We start from the raw sequence: 16,995 nt of genomic DNA, 5'->3' as shown, positions 1-16,995 counted from the left end.
TTGATGTAATCATCACCACAAAAAGGTAATGCACCGTTCAATAACCATCTAAAAATATTATCTGAAAGTACTTAATTGAACTCCATACTCATTTTTGCTTTTCGCCTTGTTTTACAAACGCAAAATGTACATATCGATGTCCTCTTAAGTATATTTAGAAAAATCACTCGGCGTTCAAAGCTCGGAGATCGATTCGAAAACCTTAGTATACATTACATAACAAAAAAAAAAATGCAGGGTCCACTGACCCATATTATAATGATAAAGGTATGAAAGTCGATACGATCGTCATCAAACTAAAACCATGCAAAAATGTTTAAACCAGAACCCGACCCAAACCGAGACCTTAACCAACCAAACGCCACATGGTCCTGTCCCCGTCTCCATATCACTCATTTTTCAGTCACCAGTCTGGACCCAACCCTTTGCATAGACAAAATATACAAAAGTACTTTAAAAAACTAAAACCTAACAAGCCTATAATCACACAAGTTAGAAGAAATAGAAGCAGGTAACCACGTCAACAACCCATTATCCATCTAAGTGGTTTATTATACGCCTAATATTAAGCATGCGTTTATAGATAAGACCCACCACTGCAAATGCTTGGCTGTTATGTATATGCTCCACCCACTTAAAGTAGAGATGGCAATGAAACCTGAACCTGATGGGAAAACCCGACATAAATGGGACGGGTTTGGGATTAGTTTTGAAAATTTTCGTGGGTTGGGATTTGTAATATACCCGATTACCCGATAACATTAACCCATTTACCCAATTATATACCCGATGTACCCAATTAGGGGTGCAAACGAGCCGAGCCGAGCCCGAGCTCGACTGGGCTCGAGCTCGGCTCGTTTAACTTATACAGAGCTCGAGCTCGGCTCCTTTCGAGCTCTATTTCCAAAGCTCGAGCTCGGCTCGTAAACAAATTTTGAAGCTCGAGCTCGGCTCAGGCTCGGCTCGTTTACTATTTATCAATTATTATTTATATAATTATAATTATTTTTGAAGCTCGAGCTCGGCTCGGGCTCTGCTCGTTTACTATATAGTTATTTTTATTTACTTTTTTATAACATTATATATATTAATTAATAATTATTATACATACATTTTAAAAAATATTATACAGGCTCTTTAGGCTGGCGAGCCGGCTCGAGCTCGATAAGTGAAGCTCGGGCTCGAGCTCGTTTATTAAACGAGCTTATTTTTAATGCTCGGGCTCGAGCTCGGGCTCGATTAAGCTCGGCTCGATCGAGCTTTTTAACGAGCCGATCTCTAGTAGCTCGCGAGCAGCTCGGCTCGTTTGCACCCCTATACCCAATATAACTTTTTCTATATTTATAAATAGTATACTTTAAATATTATAAATATATTATTTGCTAAAACCTGTTATAGCAATTATTTAAGACATTTTATTTCATGGTAATCATTATTTGTAATCGTTTAGTTATATTTTGTCAAAATTCGATGGAAACCCGATGGGTTTTGGGCAGGATATACCTAATGGGTATTTTGACAAAATTCGATTGAAAACCCGAAACCCGACGGGTAATTACCCGATTAAAACCCAACGGGTTTGGGGCAAGCTTTCATAATCAGATATGGGTTTAGGAATGGCTAAACATGACCCAAGCCCGACCCATTACCATCCCTAACTTAAAGTGACCTATTATTCAAATCCTGTCTTGCCAATTTTTTGTGGCTGAAAAGAGGCTTACAAATATAAAACTTACTAATTAACACAGAGCACATGTTTATAGCAGCATGATACAACTACACAATCAAAATATGCATTTAACCATTACAACAATTATAACAAAAGATGGATCATCTCCGTGACTTTTGCTTGGTTTTGGTGTTGAAATGGTGAGATTTCAGCTTCTTCTTCCTAACGACGGTCGTGGCGGGCCCGGCACCTTCACGGAAGGGCATTCCCATTAAGGCTAGAAGTTTAAAGGCTTCTTTATCGGTTTGAGCTGTTGTGGTTATACACACGTCCATTCCTCGTGGTTTACCGAGGGCGTCGTAACTTAGTTCTGGGAACACGCTTTGTTCCTTTAGTCCGACACTGTAGTTACCGTGCCCGTCAAAGCTGTTTGGGCTCACCCCTTGAAAATCACGGGTTCTAGGAAGACCCAAGTTAATGAAGCGGTCAAGAAACGCGTACATCACCTGTTACAACACATCAAAAAGTGTTGATTTACATTTTACGTTTGTTTAATTTGATTTATTTTGGTTGACATCTGAAAACGGCTCATACGGGTTAAAAGTTATCTGTTTAATGTGAGCTGATTTATATATTGGTGTGTGTAAGTGATTTTGGTGGTGTAGAAATCATCTTCACCTTTTAACACATACAACATTTTTAACTGCTTTATTAAAGAACAGACTATTATCTTAATAACACCATCATATTTAAAATAATAATTATTTCTAATATATAGACAAGAATGGTTTCGGGCCAGGCTAAAGAATTACCCATTTGAACTTGGGCCTATTACCCCAACCCACCCAGTTTTGCCACCTCTAAAAAGAGGATGCAAATGAGCCAAGCCGGCTCGTGAGATACTCGAAATCGGCCCGTTAAAAACTTGAATCCATCTGGGGTTAAACGAGCTCGAGCCTTAAAATAAGCTTGTTTGATAAACGAGCTGGCTCGCAAGCCTAAAGGAGCCTATTATTTTAATAACTTTTATTTAATGCATTAAATATATATTTATATAATAATATTTATTACTATATATAAAATTATGATTAAAAATAACAAAATAATACATACTATGTTATATATAAAAATTACAACCAAAAAGTTTATGAAAATAATTGAAAATGTACATAAAGTTATAAACTAACTAATAAATAATAAATGAGCCGAGCTCGAGCTCGAGCTTGAAAAAGCGACCCATGAACTCAAGCTCTAGAAAAGAGCTTGAAACGAGCCGAGCTCGGGCTCGGCTTGTAGACCCCTAAAAGAGGCATGCTTAGACTCTTGGCGCAACAGAATGAGTATTTCGAAAGTTTTATGTGGCAACTTTCAAGAAACGTTCAAAAAGAAAACTTCTTAAACAAATAATTAAAGGTTGAAACAAGTATTAGTAACTAATTAAGGTTTAGAGTTAACCGACTCTAAAAGAGGAAACTTACATTTCCCCTAAGGGTGACTGCAATTCCAAGCGTTTGATTTTCTCTGATTTTAAAAGTAGCAATGGCATTCTTTGCTTTTGTCTTTACAGGCCTTTGTCCTGTGATGAGTGCCATGTCATTTATTGCTGCATCAAGACCTTTGCTATTCTGTGCAGCATCTCCAATACCACAGTTCACCACAATTTTTTCAATCTTCGGGACCTACCATATTTAATCACATACAATATCAAAACAAGAAAAGAAAACTAAACATTGAGTCAAAATAACCTTTGATTATTTGATCATAAAAGACCCAATCATTGACACACACAAAAACACCAACCACTGACATTTAATAATAATCAAGTTAATTGCACACTACCTATCTCCATTTTTCTATAGGTAATAGTTATGGAAACACCAAAGAAAGAAAGAATTAGGAACGGATATCCAAATGATTTCACTTACATTGAGAACGTGAGATGATTACAAGAAATGAAAACGAAACTGAGCAAAAATAAGAACTAATCAAACAGCTAAACATATCGGCTATTTAAAGCACAATACCCAAATTCAAATAGCTAAAAACCATTAACTAACTGATCAAATTGTCACGTAAGGCCCCTCAAGTTTCACTAACGGAACATTAGCATCCAAATTTCTATTTAAACAACCGTTTACTCCTGTTAGTCCTGTACTTGATTTAGATGACTTTGACTTTATTAGTAGACTTTTGTTGCTGATGCACTATATTAACAGTAATCTTGCTGCGCATACTGATGTCATATGTTTGTCCTCGAAATTCAAGTACACGTATTAATTACTTAATTTAAAGAATCTTTTATTTGGCCTCAAAAGTAGAATGTGCTAATTTGATAACTCACAAATTCAGACAGACACCATGGGTAAACAGATGAATATCATCTTAATAACATATTATTACACACTTTTAAACTAATAAATAATCTGAAATTGCTTCTAAATTATCATAAGAACGATTCACATTTAAGCTAATTTAGTTAGGTTAATTAAATTCAATACTTATCTTCCTCAATAACACTATTTCCTAGCAAAAAAGCCAAGCCACTCGTGAGCTGCTCGATATCAGATCGATAAAAAAGCTCAAAACGAGCCAAGCTTTACCGAGCTCAAGCATCAAATAAATCTCACTTAGTTATCGAGCTCGAGCCTTGTATGGGAAGCTCGTTTAAGCACGTCGAGCCTTAAAGCCTCGTGTATTTTTAAGTTTTACCTCTTTTGAACCTCTATATATTAATTTAACATTGCACAGCTGAGCTCGAATCGAGCTTTGGCTCATTTTAAAGTACTAAACAAGCTTGATCCAAGGTTAGACTTGTTTAAAGTTTTTCTCAAAATATATTAAAACTAGATTTTCTATCCGGCGCATTGCGCCGGGGCAGTTGACAAAACCCCAGCATTGAAACCCAGCCGTTGGTAAAACCCGAGCATTACGACGATGAGTTGACACGAATTCAGTCAATACCAACTTAAGGTATCAGAATTAAAACAAAAGGGTCGGTAAAACTCGGGCGTTGCGGTGGTGAGTCGGTAAAACCTGAGCGGTGGTGGTCTCGGGATTTGTGGCGGTAAATCGACACAAATTTAATTTGTTTCAATTATGCTCGTTACGATACTGGAACTACGAAACAAAATAAAAATACAAAAAAAATAAAAAAAACCTTTGTCCAATATCCATTCAATCAATTCAAATTATATATATTAGATAATAGTTAAAAACGTATATAAATTAATTAACATATAACAAACAAAGCCAAACCCGAGCATGAACAAACGACTCACGAGCCGAGCGCAGGCTTTAGAAAAAGATCTCAAAAAACATTTCTCCAAATCCATTCAATCAATTCATCAGTAAAACTGAATACATTACACATAATATACAGCAATAATATAATCATAGATTCATAGAAACTAACACTTTCAAATCCATAGCTCAATTCTTATATCAATTACCTAACTATAACAAACTCAACAACAATTAACTTAAACATCACTCAATTCATCCATAAATTTAAACGCATTAGCCTAAAGGCACAAACAATAAATTCGAACCGAATACCTGATGAAGGTTAGTGTAATTAAACTCTTCCTTAAGCAACGGCACAATCTTCTCGTAATAAGACGTTTTGAGCCGATTAACCTTATCCGCTTCCGATTTCTCCACCAGCACTATGCCGGAAGCCGCTTCCGCCTTCACCGATAAGACGCCGTGTCGGTTGCCGAACGCCGGAGGTAATCGTACGGACTTGACCGGACAAACTGCCGGAAAATGAGAGATGAAGGAAGAAGCAGAGAGTGCCATTGGAGGTCTGTGTGTGTGTGGATAAAGAGATTATTATGTGTGGAAATGATACACTTTTGGTACCGGAAGTTTTAACGGTTTCATACTTTTAGTCCTTGTATTTGAGATTACTTTTTTCCTTTTTAAATGTCTATTTAATCACTGACGGGAAGGGAAGCTCGTAAATCAGTTCCGACCTAAAGACCACTCGACACCTCAGGAGTAGAGGTGCACAAACCGGTTAAAAAGTCAAAGACGGTTTGGGTTGTAACCGATTCGGTTTGGTCAACAAAGGTCAAAACCAATTTATGATCGCTTCTGGTTTGGGTTGAAACTGGTTTCTTGACCAGATTTTGATCTGTTTCGGTTCGGGTTTTGATCAATTTCGGTTCGGGCTTTGCCTGGTTTTGGCCGGTTTCGGTTAACAGGTTTTGATGGAGAAATTACAAATCAATTCTGAACCTACGGTTTCAATCGGTTCCAAACTGGTTTTAAACTAGTTCGGTTTTGGTTGATTTTCGGGTTGAGTTGGTCAACCGGTTTATTTGCCCACCTCTACTCAAGAGGACCCCGCCATAGATAATTAAAACCCTCTAACCCAACATAAAACCATTATTTATTTTGTCATAGTTGGAATTTGAATACAAGACCTCACCTTTATTTGGTAGCATCATATGGTTGGAACCATTGTAGAATGACACACTAGATGCTTTATTAGGCAGTTGTATTGTATTTCTAAGTCTTATATTGCGAATGAAGTTAGCATATATAATGTTTTTAATTTGTCTTTAAAGTGTAGAGTTTTACCAATAATTTGATAGAAGGATATTTCCATTACCCTTTACAACATACAACCAACAGAAAGAAGCACCCTGACCTAGAGTCACCACTGACACCATGAAAAGACAGTGATATGAACTAAAATATATATAAATATTATAAGTAATTCCCACAATTTTTTGATGACATTAATATTGGTTTTTAATGAACTTTATTAATATTTGGTTCATATGTGAGTTTTAAAGGTTTTGAGAGACAACGAGCTAAAATGAATGGTTTTACCTAAGTTGAGAGCGAGTAAATATTCGAATATATTATTATTATTATTATCTTTGTAACGCAAATCAAATCGAACAACCTAACAACATTATGTGATTAAGTTAGGATGCTAGATGAAAGTAATTAATTAAATTGGATTATATGTTGAGAAATACATTAATACGATTTCTTTCTTTGGCAGGGACATCAAAAGGAATTAATGGGCTTATGGCTAGAGATTAAACGAATTAAACGAAAGTCATCAGCAATCTAAGTTATGGAGTTGTGGGCCTTGGGCCATGTATTGCATGAGTCGGTGGATAACAGGACCATATATAAGCATTTTTGGTGGGATTTGTGACTTAACCTAAGACAACCTCACGCTAGACAAAAAAAAAAGGAAAAGGAAAAGGAGTAGCCGACCGCAAGAGAGAAGGAGAGGAGAGAAAAGCCATTGGTTTGAGCGGAGAGCGTTTGGGTTCAACACCTACTCATCCAAACATCATTATTATTCGGTTTGATTTTATTGTTTCTTTATGAATTCAGTTTTTCAACTTTATTCATTTGGTTCGTTCTTGAGTATGGTTGTTGGCTAAACCCCTAGACCACCTAGATTTATGATGAACTTTTGTTGACGTTGGATTTTAGTTTGGATTTTGCTTTTGTTTATGGTTTATGATTAAGTAAGAGGTTTTATGTTTTTCATTCGATGCGTGTGTGTGCTTAGGATTGTTTGGTGGGTTTTATTGTTTCACAGTTTCCTTGGTGATTGTTTCATATGATAGGATTCTATTAGGTCATCTACTGTGTGTTTTTGACTAGTTTATGGTTGATTTGCAATAAAGAAATAGGAACAATAATAATTAATCAAATAAACATAAATGTACTGCTAATCTAAATAGCTGTAAGGTGATAGATTATATGATAAGTCTTGGTTGATTAAGATTGCTAGATTTAGTTCTTCGTAAGAAGTCCGTCTAGGTTTGATTTTCTAGCTTTGTTTATCTAGTCGAGTGAATACTTTAAATTACCTTTGATTTCCGCACTGTAAGGTAGGATTTCTTATAGAGGTACTTGTCATAAAATAATTAGCAATCGTAAGCGAGTCTAATTAAGCTGATGTTTTTTAGAACTTAATAGATATCCATAGGTGTCTTCTTGAGAAGAGTCAAGGGTCCTGTTTGGGTTTTCTTTAAGTGACTATTTTAAGATCCCGGTTCCATAACATCGCATTTTCCAACTATTTGATAATTGATACATTATGGATTCTAGCCTAGGTGGTTGCTTGTCATCATTTGAATTAAGTCTAGATTTAAGTCATCTTTAAGTCTTAGTGATTAATTTAATATTAGTTTTTAGTAAACCCCCCAATAATAATAAATAAATAGTCATGTCTGTAGTTAAGTCTAAATTTAGCTAGTTAACGTAATTTAAAGAGTCCTGTGGGTTCGATATCCGTACTTACTTAGTTGTACTAGAGTCAATCGGTTCACTTGTCGGTTAGTAGTTTTAGTTAAGTTAAGAGTCTAGAATTATTACTTAGTATCTAGATTAGCGTTTATTTAGTTAATAAAATATTAAACTACTTCAAGCACATCAAGTTTTTGGCGCCGTTGCCTGGGATTCTTGGCAATTGCGTTATTAGCTTTGATTAGACTTACCTGCTACATACGTGCTATTTGTATTTTGTTTTGTTTTTGAGTCGTAGGAGTCTAAGTAGTTTTTATTCTATTTTATTTTATTTTTCTTTTTGTTTTTGAGTCGTAGGAGTTAGGTTAATATAGTTTAGTTTAGTTGCTTTAAATTAGTTTAGTTTTTTTCTTTAGTATATTATTTATTGCTATTCTTTGGTGCTCGTGATACTTTTCTGTTTACGTTTATCTTTGTAGTGATCTTCATGGAGTGCTACTATGAGCCCAAATTTTGCCCGATATATGATAGGATGGGGAATGTTGTTGGTTGTAAGGACTCATCTGGTGCAATGATGGATTACATACCACATTCAGAAGAGATATTCATTGATTTCATGCGTGTCGTTCATAGCATGAATCCAAGTACATCGCTTGAGGATTTTATGGATGAGTTTCGGTCAGGCTTAAAGAGTCGAATACAATTTAGTGAGCCGGTGATCGAGTTTGAGGATGTTGGTTTGCAGAATCAGATAGAGGAGTGTATTCCCTCTTGGGAGGACGAGTTTCAAGGTGAATTTGGTGAAGAGTTATTGGCTTTAGCTGATATTAATGAGAGAGATTTTAACCCCGAAAGAGATATTAAGGAGCTTGAAGTATTGTTATTTGGGGAGCCAGTTGAGAAGCTAATTGTCAAAGAGGAATCACGGGAGACATTCGAAGAGTTGAAGAATAAAGAACTGCATCTCATTGTGAAACATCATCCGTGTGTGCGCGGTAAAACTGGCAGGTTTTTAGAGATACTCGTTCGTGGATCGCCACGTAAATCAAGAGCCCCAAGAAGGAGGATATCTGGAGTTAGGAATCAAAGTGTGCCAAATATGTCATCACGTCCTCAGAATTTCAATAAGTGGGTGATCAAGCTGAATGCTTATTTTTGTGGCCACATGAGTTTGGGAACTAGTTTCTTCTCAACTAGTTGTAAACGGAGAGTGTTGAAGAGCACAGATGAGAAGAGGATAAAGGAGAAGCCTCCTGATTGAGGTTTCGGGATCGAGTCCGGCTGAAGACTCTTTTATAAACTTAGCGCTTCACGGGAGGCAACCCGTTACTATGTTTTCATTCTATTCTTATTTTTATTTTGGATTTATTTCTTTGTTCTATCATGTGTTTCTTCTCTTACTTGCAGGTTGCTTCAGGTTGCTTTAGATGATGGTTGATGAGATATGGTTTTAAACAAGTGTGGGGATGCCACTTGCTTCAGGATTGTTGCTTTTGTTTGTGAGAGATTACGTTATTTGAAGATAGTTTGCTGACCGCGTTTGAATTGGAGGGCACAGAATACGACTCACGAGGCATATCGTCTATTTACCAGAGGAGTCTGTTCCAATTCATTGATGTTTTTCGGCAAAAATAAAAATATGAAAAAAAATAAAAAAAAGCCTAAAAAAAATTGAAAAATGTCCCAAGAATTTAATGAATATTTTTGCACTAAAATGGAAAATAATAGTATAATCGGAAATTGGTTTTTGAAACTACTAATATATATGAGATAATATAAAAGAAAGCGTACTAAGCTTCGGATGTGTCGCTAGGCCCAACTAGTCTTGAAAGGTTTCCTATTGCATATTCTTAATAAACCTAATTAATCTTATATTTTGTGGGTTCTCATCCTAACGGGGGACAGTGAAGCTGAAATTCGATAAGGCATAAAGAGTATTACCATAAGCTGATTACCCTAAGATGGTGAGAATTGAATGCACTTTAAAATTAGCACGCCACTCTGTTTTATGAAAATATATAAAGAGTGGTGGCGCCCGCAAATATCCAATCTTATATGAGCTTTAGTCTTTAGTTATATATTTTTTGGTAAAAGATGCCTAAGTGCATAATAAAAAAATAAAGAAAAAATAAATAAGTATTTCAAAAGTTTATCTGAAAAGAAAAAATGAGAAAAGTTATGTAATGAAAAATGCCAAAGAAGCATTCTCAAAAATAGAAAAAGAGGCCAAAGTGCACATACTAGACGAGACTAAGAGTTTACGTGTTATCAAGGGGATGGTGACTCTAAGGATACACTATTGGGGCTCGAAGTTTTTAGTCAATAAATATTTTCTTAGGGAATATATAGGACAAAGTCCAATAATATTTAGGGCGTGCTCGTATGACCTCACATGACCTGTCATCCATTAATTCCATCTAAGTGTATTTTTCTTCTTACCATTAAGGGGTTGTTATCTTACGGTAATATGTTGAACCAGTTTGCTTCAACTCGATTACTTTTAATTGTCTTTACTATGCTTGAGATGGGAAGATTCACATACCCATGTGAATCTTGACTCAAAAGGTGTAAGACCCATAGGTTTTTGATATCACTTAAACATAATTGCTAAATGCCTAAATGTGCTTGGGGGCTTGATAGGCTGGTGAATGGGTTTAAGTGGACAACAATATCGGCAATCACAGTTTTTGCGTTTATATGAGCATTAAGATAACTTATATGTTTTTAAGACCGTATTTTCCGATTCTGATTCCATTGCAAATAGCTTTTTCAGGGACAAAAAAAGTTAAAGTGTGGGGATATTAGCAAAACATTGGAACCTATAACTAGGAAGACGAACGAAATACTCGGAGAAACCAGTCAACTACTTAAAAGAATGTTCTTTACATAATGCTGAACAATTTAGGCCAGTGATACACACCTCAAGGCAAAGAATGCCTGAATAAAACCATATGTATCAACAAAAACTCAAGAATGACAACTGGTCACACTCGTGAACTTCGACAACTTTTATGTATGTAAAAGTACAACTGAAAAGGCAATAAGAATTACATTGTTACAAACCTCATCACAAAGATTGTGTGAATTAAAACATGTGCACACAGTAGCTTAGCTTTCCGAAGTTAGTAGAGGGATTAATCAAGCCACCGAGTTATCCCGTCATCATCTCCTACAGTTGCTAGAATCTCCACGCGTACATCTAAAACTGCCTACAGTTTGCATAGGTTCAAATGTCAGTGGCACTTGTACTTTTTGTGACTTGAGAAACGTATCATATTTACAAGTCAAATAAGATTAAAATTGAAAAAGAAAAATCAGAAATTATGTTGTAACATGTATCTTTCAATAACTGCATGAAGAAAGGTACTTACAGAAGGATTTCTACAGTTGACCAGCCTGCATTCATCCAAAGAGCCTTCAAAGGTCCAACTCTCCCAAACGTCGAAACTGTGACTGGCAAATACAAATTCCATCCTTCGGTTTATCTGCATAATTCAAATAAAAATTTCATCTTTAAAATTTTGCAACTTCCATCATGTAAGTTCCATAGTTCCATCATTGAACATTTATATTAATTCAAGATCGAACACCTTAATCATGCGTATTCTTTCTCCACTCAAAATAGCACAAATCAAGAGGGCACTGTTGATCCTTTTTTATTATTAGTATTTCGCCTTTCATGGTTAAAGATTAATCGTTCCGTGGGATTCCCAATACTTAAAGAAATTCCAGTAAGTTTCCAAATATTTAAAAAAAAATCCAGTAAGTTTCCAAATATTTAAAGAACTATGCAAGTAAAACCCGTAAATTATGCAGTTCACACCATATATATGCCAGCTTATATTAATATAACTTGAAGCGAAAACGCACCTGCAACAACTTCCCACCAGCAGTGAAAGATCTTAAACCGATTGTATCCTGCATATAAAACAAGAGTTTTAACTTAAATGGAACAAAATTTTTGGTCCAAATGAACAAAGCCAAAGGGCCGAATTTGGCTCTCGGTTCTACATTATTTCAAAAATTCTTCTGTTTGGTCCAGTAAAGTTCAGAACTGAAACGAAAACCGGCGTTTTTACTTTTCAAACTTGAAATAATGTCATTTTAGACTTGTATTTTCAAATTTTGGTTAATCCGTATATATGTTCGGTTCATTGAAATGCATTCCACAAACCTTGCTTCTAAAAACAAGAAGAAATTGTGCAGCCGGATCTCTTTTTGTAACATCTGACATCGTATCTAGAAACCATCCACCGCCTTGAGCTCTCTGCCTAGAAACATGCAGTCCAGCACGATCTCGAGCTTGCAAAGAAATAACACAACCATCTTTTAACAGCTGAAGAGAGTTTTTCCCAACACCAGTGCTTGATTTAAGATATTTAGCTGATGAATCATGTATTGATCCAAATATTGGTGTCCTTTTACTTCTTGAATCATCAGGAGAAGCTAAATGTGAGCTAGAACTCAACACTTGGTCTGTACCACTCATAGCAGTATCATCTTCTTTGTGTGATGTACTCTCTTTATCACCAGTTTTTTGCATTGATTTTTGACGGGCGTGCTTTTTTTTAGCTTTTTTACTTGATCTGCTGCGTTTGACTTCAGATCGAGGGGAAGTGATTTGTGATAATGTTGATTCTTGAGGTTGGTTGATATCAATTTTCATGTGGGTCCCCTGTAACATGTTAGAGGAGTTCGATGCCACGTGTTTGGTTTGTTTGTCGGTTTGTTCGGTTTCATAGAGTGTTTCACTCTCCTCTTCATCGATGTCGGAAACGGCATCAGTTGGAATGACATCATCCAAGAAGAATGTGTGTAATATAAAGGCGGCTTTTTCCCGAATCTCCATCCATACTTCTTCACTGTAATCTGCACTTCGGGGAAGTATTAAAACATTAGGCATCTCACGTACCTGAAACAAGTTTGTGTTTGGAAAATCAGTATCAAACAAAAACTAGTACTCACTAAATGTAAACAATTATATTACACCATTAAACATGGTGAAATTATAGTTTCCAGATCATAATTTGTGTCATAATCTTACCCATGCTTCCATCCATTGAGGCCCCTCGGCACCATCGAGAGCACATCCTGCAAGTGTACCATCAATCAAAAGTTGTTTTACTGCACAATCATCCAACAGCTGGCTGCTACCGGTATTTACCAAAAATGCCCCTGTACAAATATGCAAAACTTTGTCTAGTTAGTGCAGAAAGTAGGCATTTGCATATCCTTTATCAAACTATATAAAATTTATTAACAAAGGGACCAAAAAAGTACCTGGCTTGACATGCTGCAAGCGTTCAGCATTTATAATCTGAATTGTATCATTGGTTAGGGAACAATGGAGGGAAATGAGGTCACTTGCAGCAAGCAAATCATTCAGAGTGTCCATCCTCCTGGCAGCTGGAGGAAACCTGCTTATTCTCTTACCTTTTTCCTGAAAAATAAAAATATAATTAATAAAGAGAAAGGAAAACTGCATATGATACAAAAGCAAATGCAAGTTATTCATAATCTAAAAAGACTGGAAATGGAAAGACTATTCTTCAATTGGTGCATTATTCATGTACATGCTAACTGATTAAAGAAGCTCATATTTCCAAATAAATACAATATAAATACTTTGTTGTTCATTAAATTACAGAATGCTTCCACAATCAGCCCGCTGTTTAAAAAATCATTTGAGAATTGACAGTTCATTGTTGTGATGTTGGCTCAATAGACCATGTTTACACCCTTGAAGAATGGGAAAATCCTAAATAGCATCTATAGGCGTGTATTGTATTATATAATTTACAGAAAAAATGTGCTTCTGTATTTGTCTGAATGACTATACGCTAGTTCTGTAAGATATAATCATGCAATTATTGTCATGGGGATATCTTATCTTTGTACCCCGCATATTACTATCTGTTAACAGAATTTCCAGCTCACACTCTCATTTTTGAAGATGTAGTAAGCATTCCACTGACCAAATCACAAACTCGTAGCACAGTACATGAACCATATGTGAGATGACATCGTACTACATACACTATTTTGAGCCTTACTACAATGCCTAAAATCCATAAAACCATTAAGTCCAAACTAGACAACCATCTTTATTTAATTTTACAGATCCAACAAAATAAACTAGCCTTTGCAAGTTTGCACCCATAAACCCCATCAATTGATAGCATTCGATACAACAACATAAGGCCAAAGCTGTTAGGCTTGGGTCACTAATCCTAGATCCGGATTAACATCAATATGATAGTTGGCCTCTCGTATTGTATGTTTTCCACATTGAATTGCATTGCAACAGGACCTTTATGCCCTCTACTAGCAAGGGAGCACAATGATTATCAATTTATCACTTAGTGCTTATAGTTGCAATTCCTCATTTTCTCATTCCAATGAACTTTCAGAAACAATCCACCCTACTTCTCGTACGTCAGTCAATTTAGTCTAATGTTTCAAGAAAAGACTAAGCTGAAGTGCTGAACTAAGACCTTTTAATCATGTATGATGTGGATACCTAAGCAGTTAAATGGGAATATTAATTCTTAATACTTTTGATAGTTGAAATTCCTATATTTGTAACAATATAAAGGATATAGTAAAATAATATGTTGATATTTAAAGTATAAAATTCTCAAATGACAAACTATAAAGCTAGCATCCGAAAAAGAACCACTCTCTAACTCTCATATCTCAACTTAATATAAAAGTAAACAGCAAGAAAGATACCCCATAACCAAACTTAACATTATGAGAGCATGCTCAATCATGGATAGTTGAACTATCTGACGACTGGGCCTGCATAACCCTACTTTAGAACACTACATCTAGGTAAAAATCTATCTATGTTAACCCATTACCACAACTAAAAGATATCCATCTTATAACTAAATTTGAACGAACAATTTAGCAGCTGGCATAAACTCTTGAATGTAACGAGCCCTGTTCAGCTCTGTTCAGTTTGTTAACTGTTAATCTATGTGTATCACCGTCCTAAAGAAAATAATAACAACTCCATAACCAATCAACTATGTATCAGCTAAAGCTTCCATCAAACAGAGAAGTTCTGATTCCAAATTGCTCATAAAAAGTAAGCAAACGTGTCACATTTCAATTTAATCGATCTAGACCTCAATCAAGTATTTAAAAAACATAAGTCATTCTAACAATTTCATCACTCAACAATAAATCAGACGCCTATTAACATTTCACCAGATAATTCAAATAACTAAAAATTACTGAAAAATAAAGCAAATTAATTATACCTCATGAACATCATAATAGAGCACACTAATCTAATCCTAAATGCCAAACTCCGAGTGTCCGTCCTATAAATACATATGAACTAATTTGCCACGTGGCATAAACGCTTGAAAGAAAAAGTCATGTTTGGTTTGTCAATGGTTAGTCTAAATGTAACAAATTTTTATGACCAGTCTACTGTGAATTAGCTAAAGCTTCCATCAATTATTCACTAAAAAGTAAGGGGGCGTGTCACATACTCACATTTAAATTTAACCAATCTAGACCTCAGTCAGGTAATTAACAATTCGTCAGTGATTCGAACAGTCGCACAACTCAACAATAAATCAGACGTCATTAACAGTTCACCAGATACTTAATTAGCATGAGTGATTCTAACAGTTGCGCCACTGGACAATAAATCAGATGCCGATTAAAAGTTCACCGGATATTTAATAAGCATAGGAAATTACTGAATAATAAGTCGAATCATACTGTGATTATAAATTATGAGTGATTCTAACAGTTGCACACTTGCACCACTTAACAATAAATCAGACCTCTATTAACAGTTCACCAGATATTCACATAAATATTAATTATACCTCTTGGACATCATAATACAGCACATTAATCTTAAACGCCAAACTCCGAGTCGCCAACGCCTTAGCCGAACCGGACCGTCCCACAATCCCCAACACAAGTCCTCTACACCTCCGCATTCCTCGGCACAGCGGCTGGACCGAACCAAGCCATCCGGAAGCCGATAACGCATGCCGTGACAACAAATGCGTCCTTCTCAACAGCCCTAGGAACAACGCCATAACCGTATCGGCAACCTCCTCAGCTCGAGAAACATCCACGTGTACAAACCTACCAAGCCCTAGGTCAACGGCGATAGCGGAATCCGTTGACCGGTCGGAGGATCCGAGGCAGAGGACGATCTGCCAGGGGCGGAGGCGGCGTTGGGCGGCGCGTGGGAGGAAGACGAGCGAGTGGAGGAGGACGGCGGCGGCGGACTCGATTTTGGCGTCGGCGAGGAGGCTTAACGGCACGTGCTCGACACGCGCGATGCCGGTTAGGTATTCGTGTTCGATGGTTGGAGATTCGATGCAGTTGAGAGTGATGACTAGTGGAAGAGATGGTTGTGGTGAGGAGGTGCTCCGGTAGGACATTGTTGCCGGCGATCTGGTTTCGAGATCTCGTTTCGCCGTTGATGACGTCATCGGTCGTTACTATTTGCAGGTGTAGAAAGAGAGTGGTGGTTTTGAAACCTACGTTATTTTTTTGAATAGTAGTAACGAGAGGTTGCCAAATAAATTGGTTAACAATTGAGTTGACCCGAAAATTAAACCGAAACTGATTGTGTAGAAATTGGTTGAAATCGTAGGTTTGGAATCGGTTTGGAATTTTCTTTGTTAAAATCAGTTGAAACCCGAACCAAAACCGATTGTAACCTAGTAAAGAAACCGGCACCCCTACCAACTTCATATCACGTTGTCTTAGGACACATTTGATTAGATTTAATTTTATTAACTTTTAAGCTTAAGTTTGATTCTATTAACAAGTAAAAGTTTGAGTTTTAAAAAACATAAACTTAAATTTGTATGGTGATGAAATGGTTATGGTTATGGTTATTATACTAATTTTGGATTTAATGCATGCATTTAGCCAAAGAAATTTCTTACTTTCCTTTTAATCTCTCTCCCCACTAACTTATCATTCATGTCATAGATGTAACCTAAATGAATTCTCTTGGATTTGATTTGACTCTCATTTGACTTGTATCAAAAGGTCTTATGATGTAAGAGAAAATGCTCTTATGAAATATTGTAAGAGAAAATTAATTTATTTAT

At 36.1% G+C, this 16,995-nt stretch overlaps 2 protein-coding genes across 2 annotated transcripts; both read right to left on the bottom strand.

The window, feature by feature from the left end:
• Positions 1-1,733: 1,733 nt before the first annotated feature.
• LOC143563030 (large ribosomal subunit protein uL5c-like) lies at positions 1,734-5,467 on the bottom strand. Its single transcript, XM_077050673.1, has 3 exons — positions 5,225-5,467; positions 3,148-3,348; positions 1,734-2,175 (listed from the first exon to the last, which is right to left on the bottom strand). Exons 1-3 carry the CDS (start codon positions 5,465-5,467, stop codon positions 1,831-1,833), a joined length of 789 nt encoding a protein of 262 aa, XP_076906788.1. The 3' UTR covers positions 1,734-1,830.
• Positions 5,468-10,731: 5,264 nt separating this feature from the next.
• LOC143563036 (C-terminal binding protein AN-like) lies at positions 10,732-16,370 on the bottom strand. The gene is made up of 7 exons (XM_077050679.1): positions 15,745-16,370; positions 13,175-13,334; positions 12,939-13,069; positions 12,069-12,806; positions 11,765-11,812; positions 11,266-11,379; positions 10,732-11,103 (listed from the first exon to the last, which is right to left on the bottom strand). Exons 1-7 carry the CDS (start codon positions 16,363-16,365, stop codon positions 11,029-11,031), a joined length of 1,887 nt encoding a protein of 628 aa, XP_076906794.1. The 5' UTR covers positions 16,366-16,370; the 3' UTR covers positions 10,732-11,028.
• Positions 16,371-16,995: the final 625 nt, after the last annotated feature.

This window comes from Bidens hawaiensis, unplaced genomic scaffold (assembly GCF_021521415.1).
Source record: "Bidens hawaiensis isolate Kalapana, Puna unplaced genomic scaffold, B.hawaiensis_p1.1 tig00021201_1, whole genome shotgun sequence".
NCBI lineage: Eukaryota > Viridiplantae > Streptophyta > Magnoliopsida > Asterales > Asteraceae > Bidens > Bidens hawaiensis.
This window is presented reverse-complemented; position numbering and strand designations above follow the sequence as displayed.

Excerpts from the sequence above, each read along its gene's own strand:
- LOC143563030 (XM_077050673.1), bottom strand. The coding sequence starts at position 5,467 with ATGGCACTCTCTGCTTCTTCCTTCATCTCTCATTTTCCGGCAGTTTGT. Across the intron at positions 3,349-5,224 it reads ATTACACTAACCTTCATCAG|GTCCCGAAGATTGAAAAAAT; the intron begins GTATTCGGTTCG and ends TAAATATGGTAG. Across the intron at positions 2,176-3,147 it reads CAGTCACCCTTAGGGGAAAT|GTGATGTACGCGTTTCTTGA; the intron begins GTAAGTTTCCTC and ends GTGTTGTAACAG.
- LOC143563036 (XM_077050679.1), bottom strand. The coding sequence starts at position 16,365 with ATGACGTCATCAACGGCGAAACGAGATCTCGAAACCAGATCGCCGGCA. Across the intron at positions 13,335-15,744 it reads TGTATTATGATGTCCAAGAG|GAAAAAGGTAAGAGAATAAG; the intron begins GTATAATTAATA and ends TTTATTTTTCAG. Across the intron at positions 11,380-11,764 it reads CTGGTGGGAAGTTGTTGCAG|ATAAACCGAAGGATGGAATT; the intron begins GTGCGTTTTCGC and ends TGAATTATGCAG.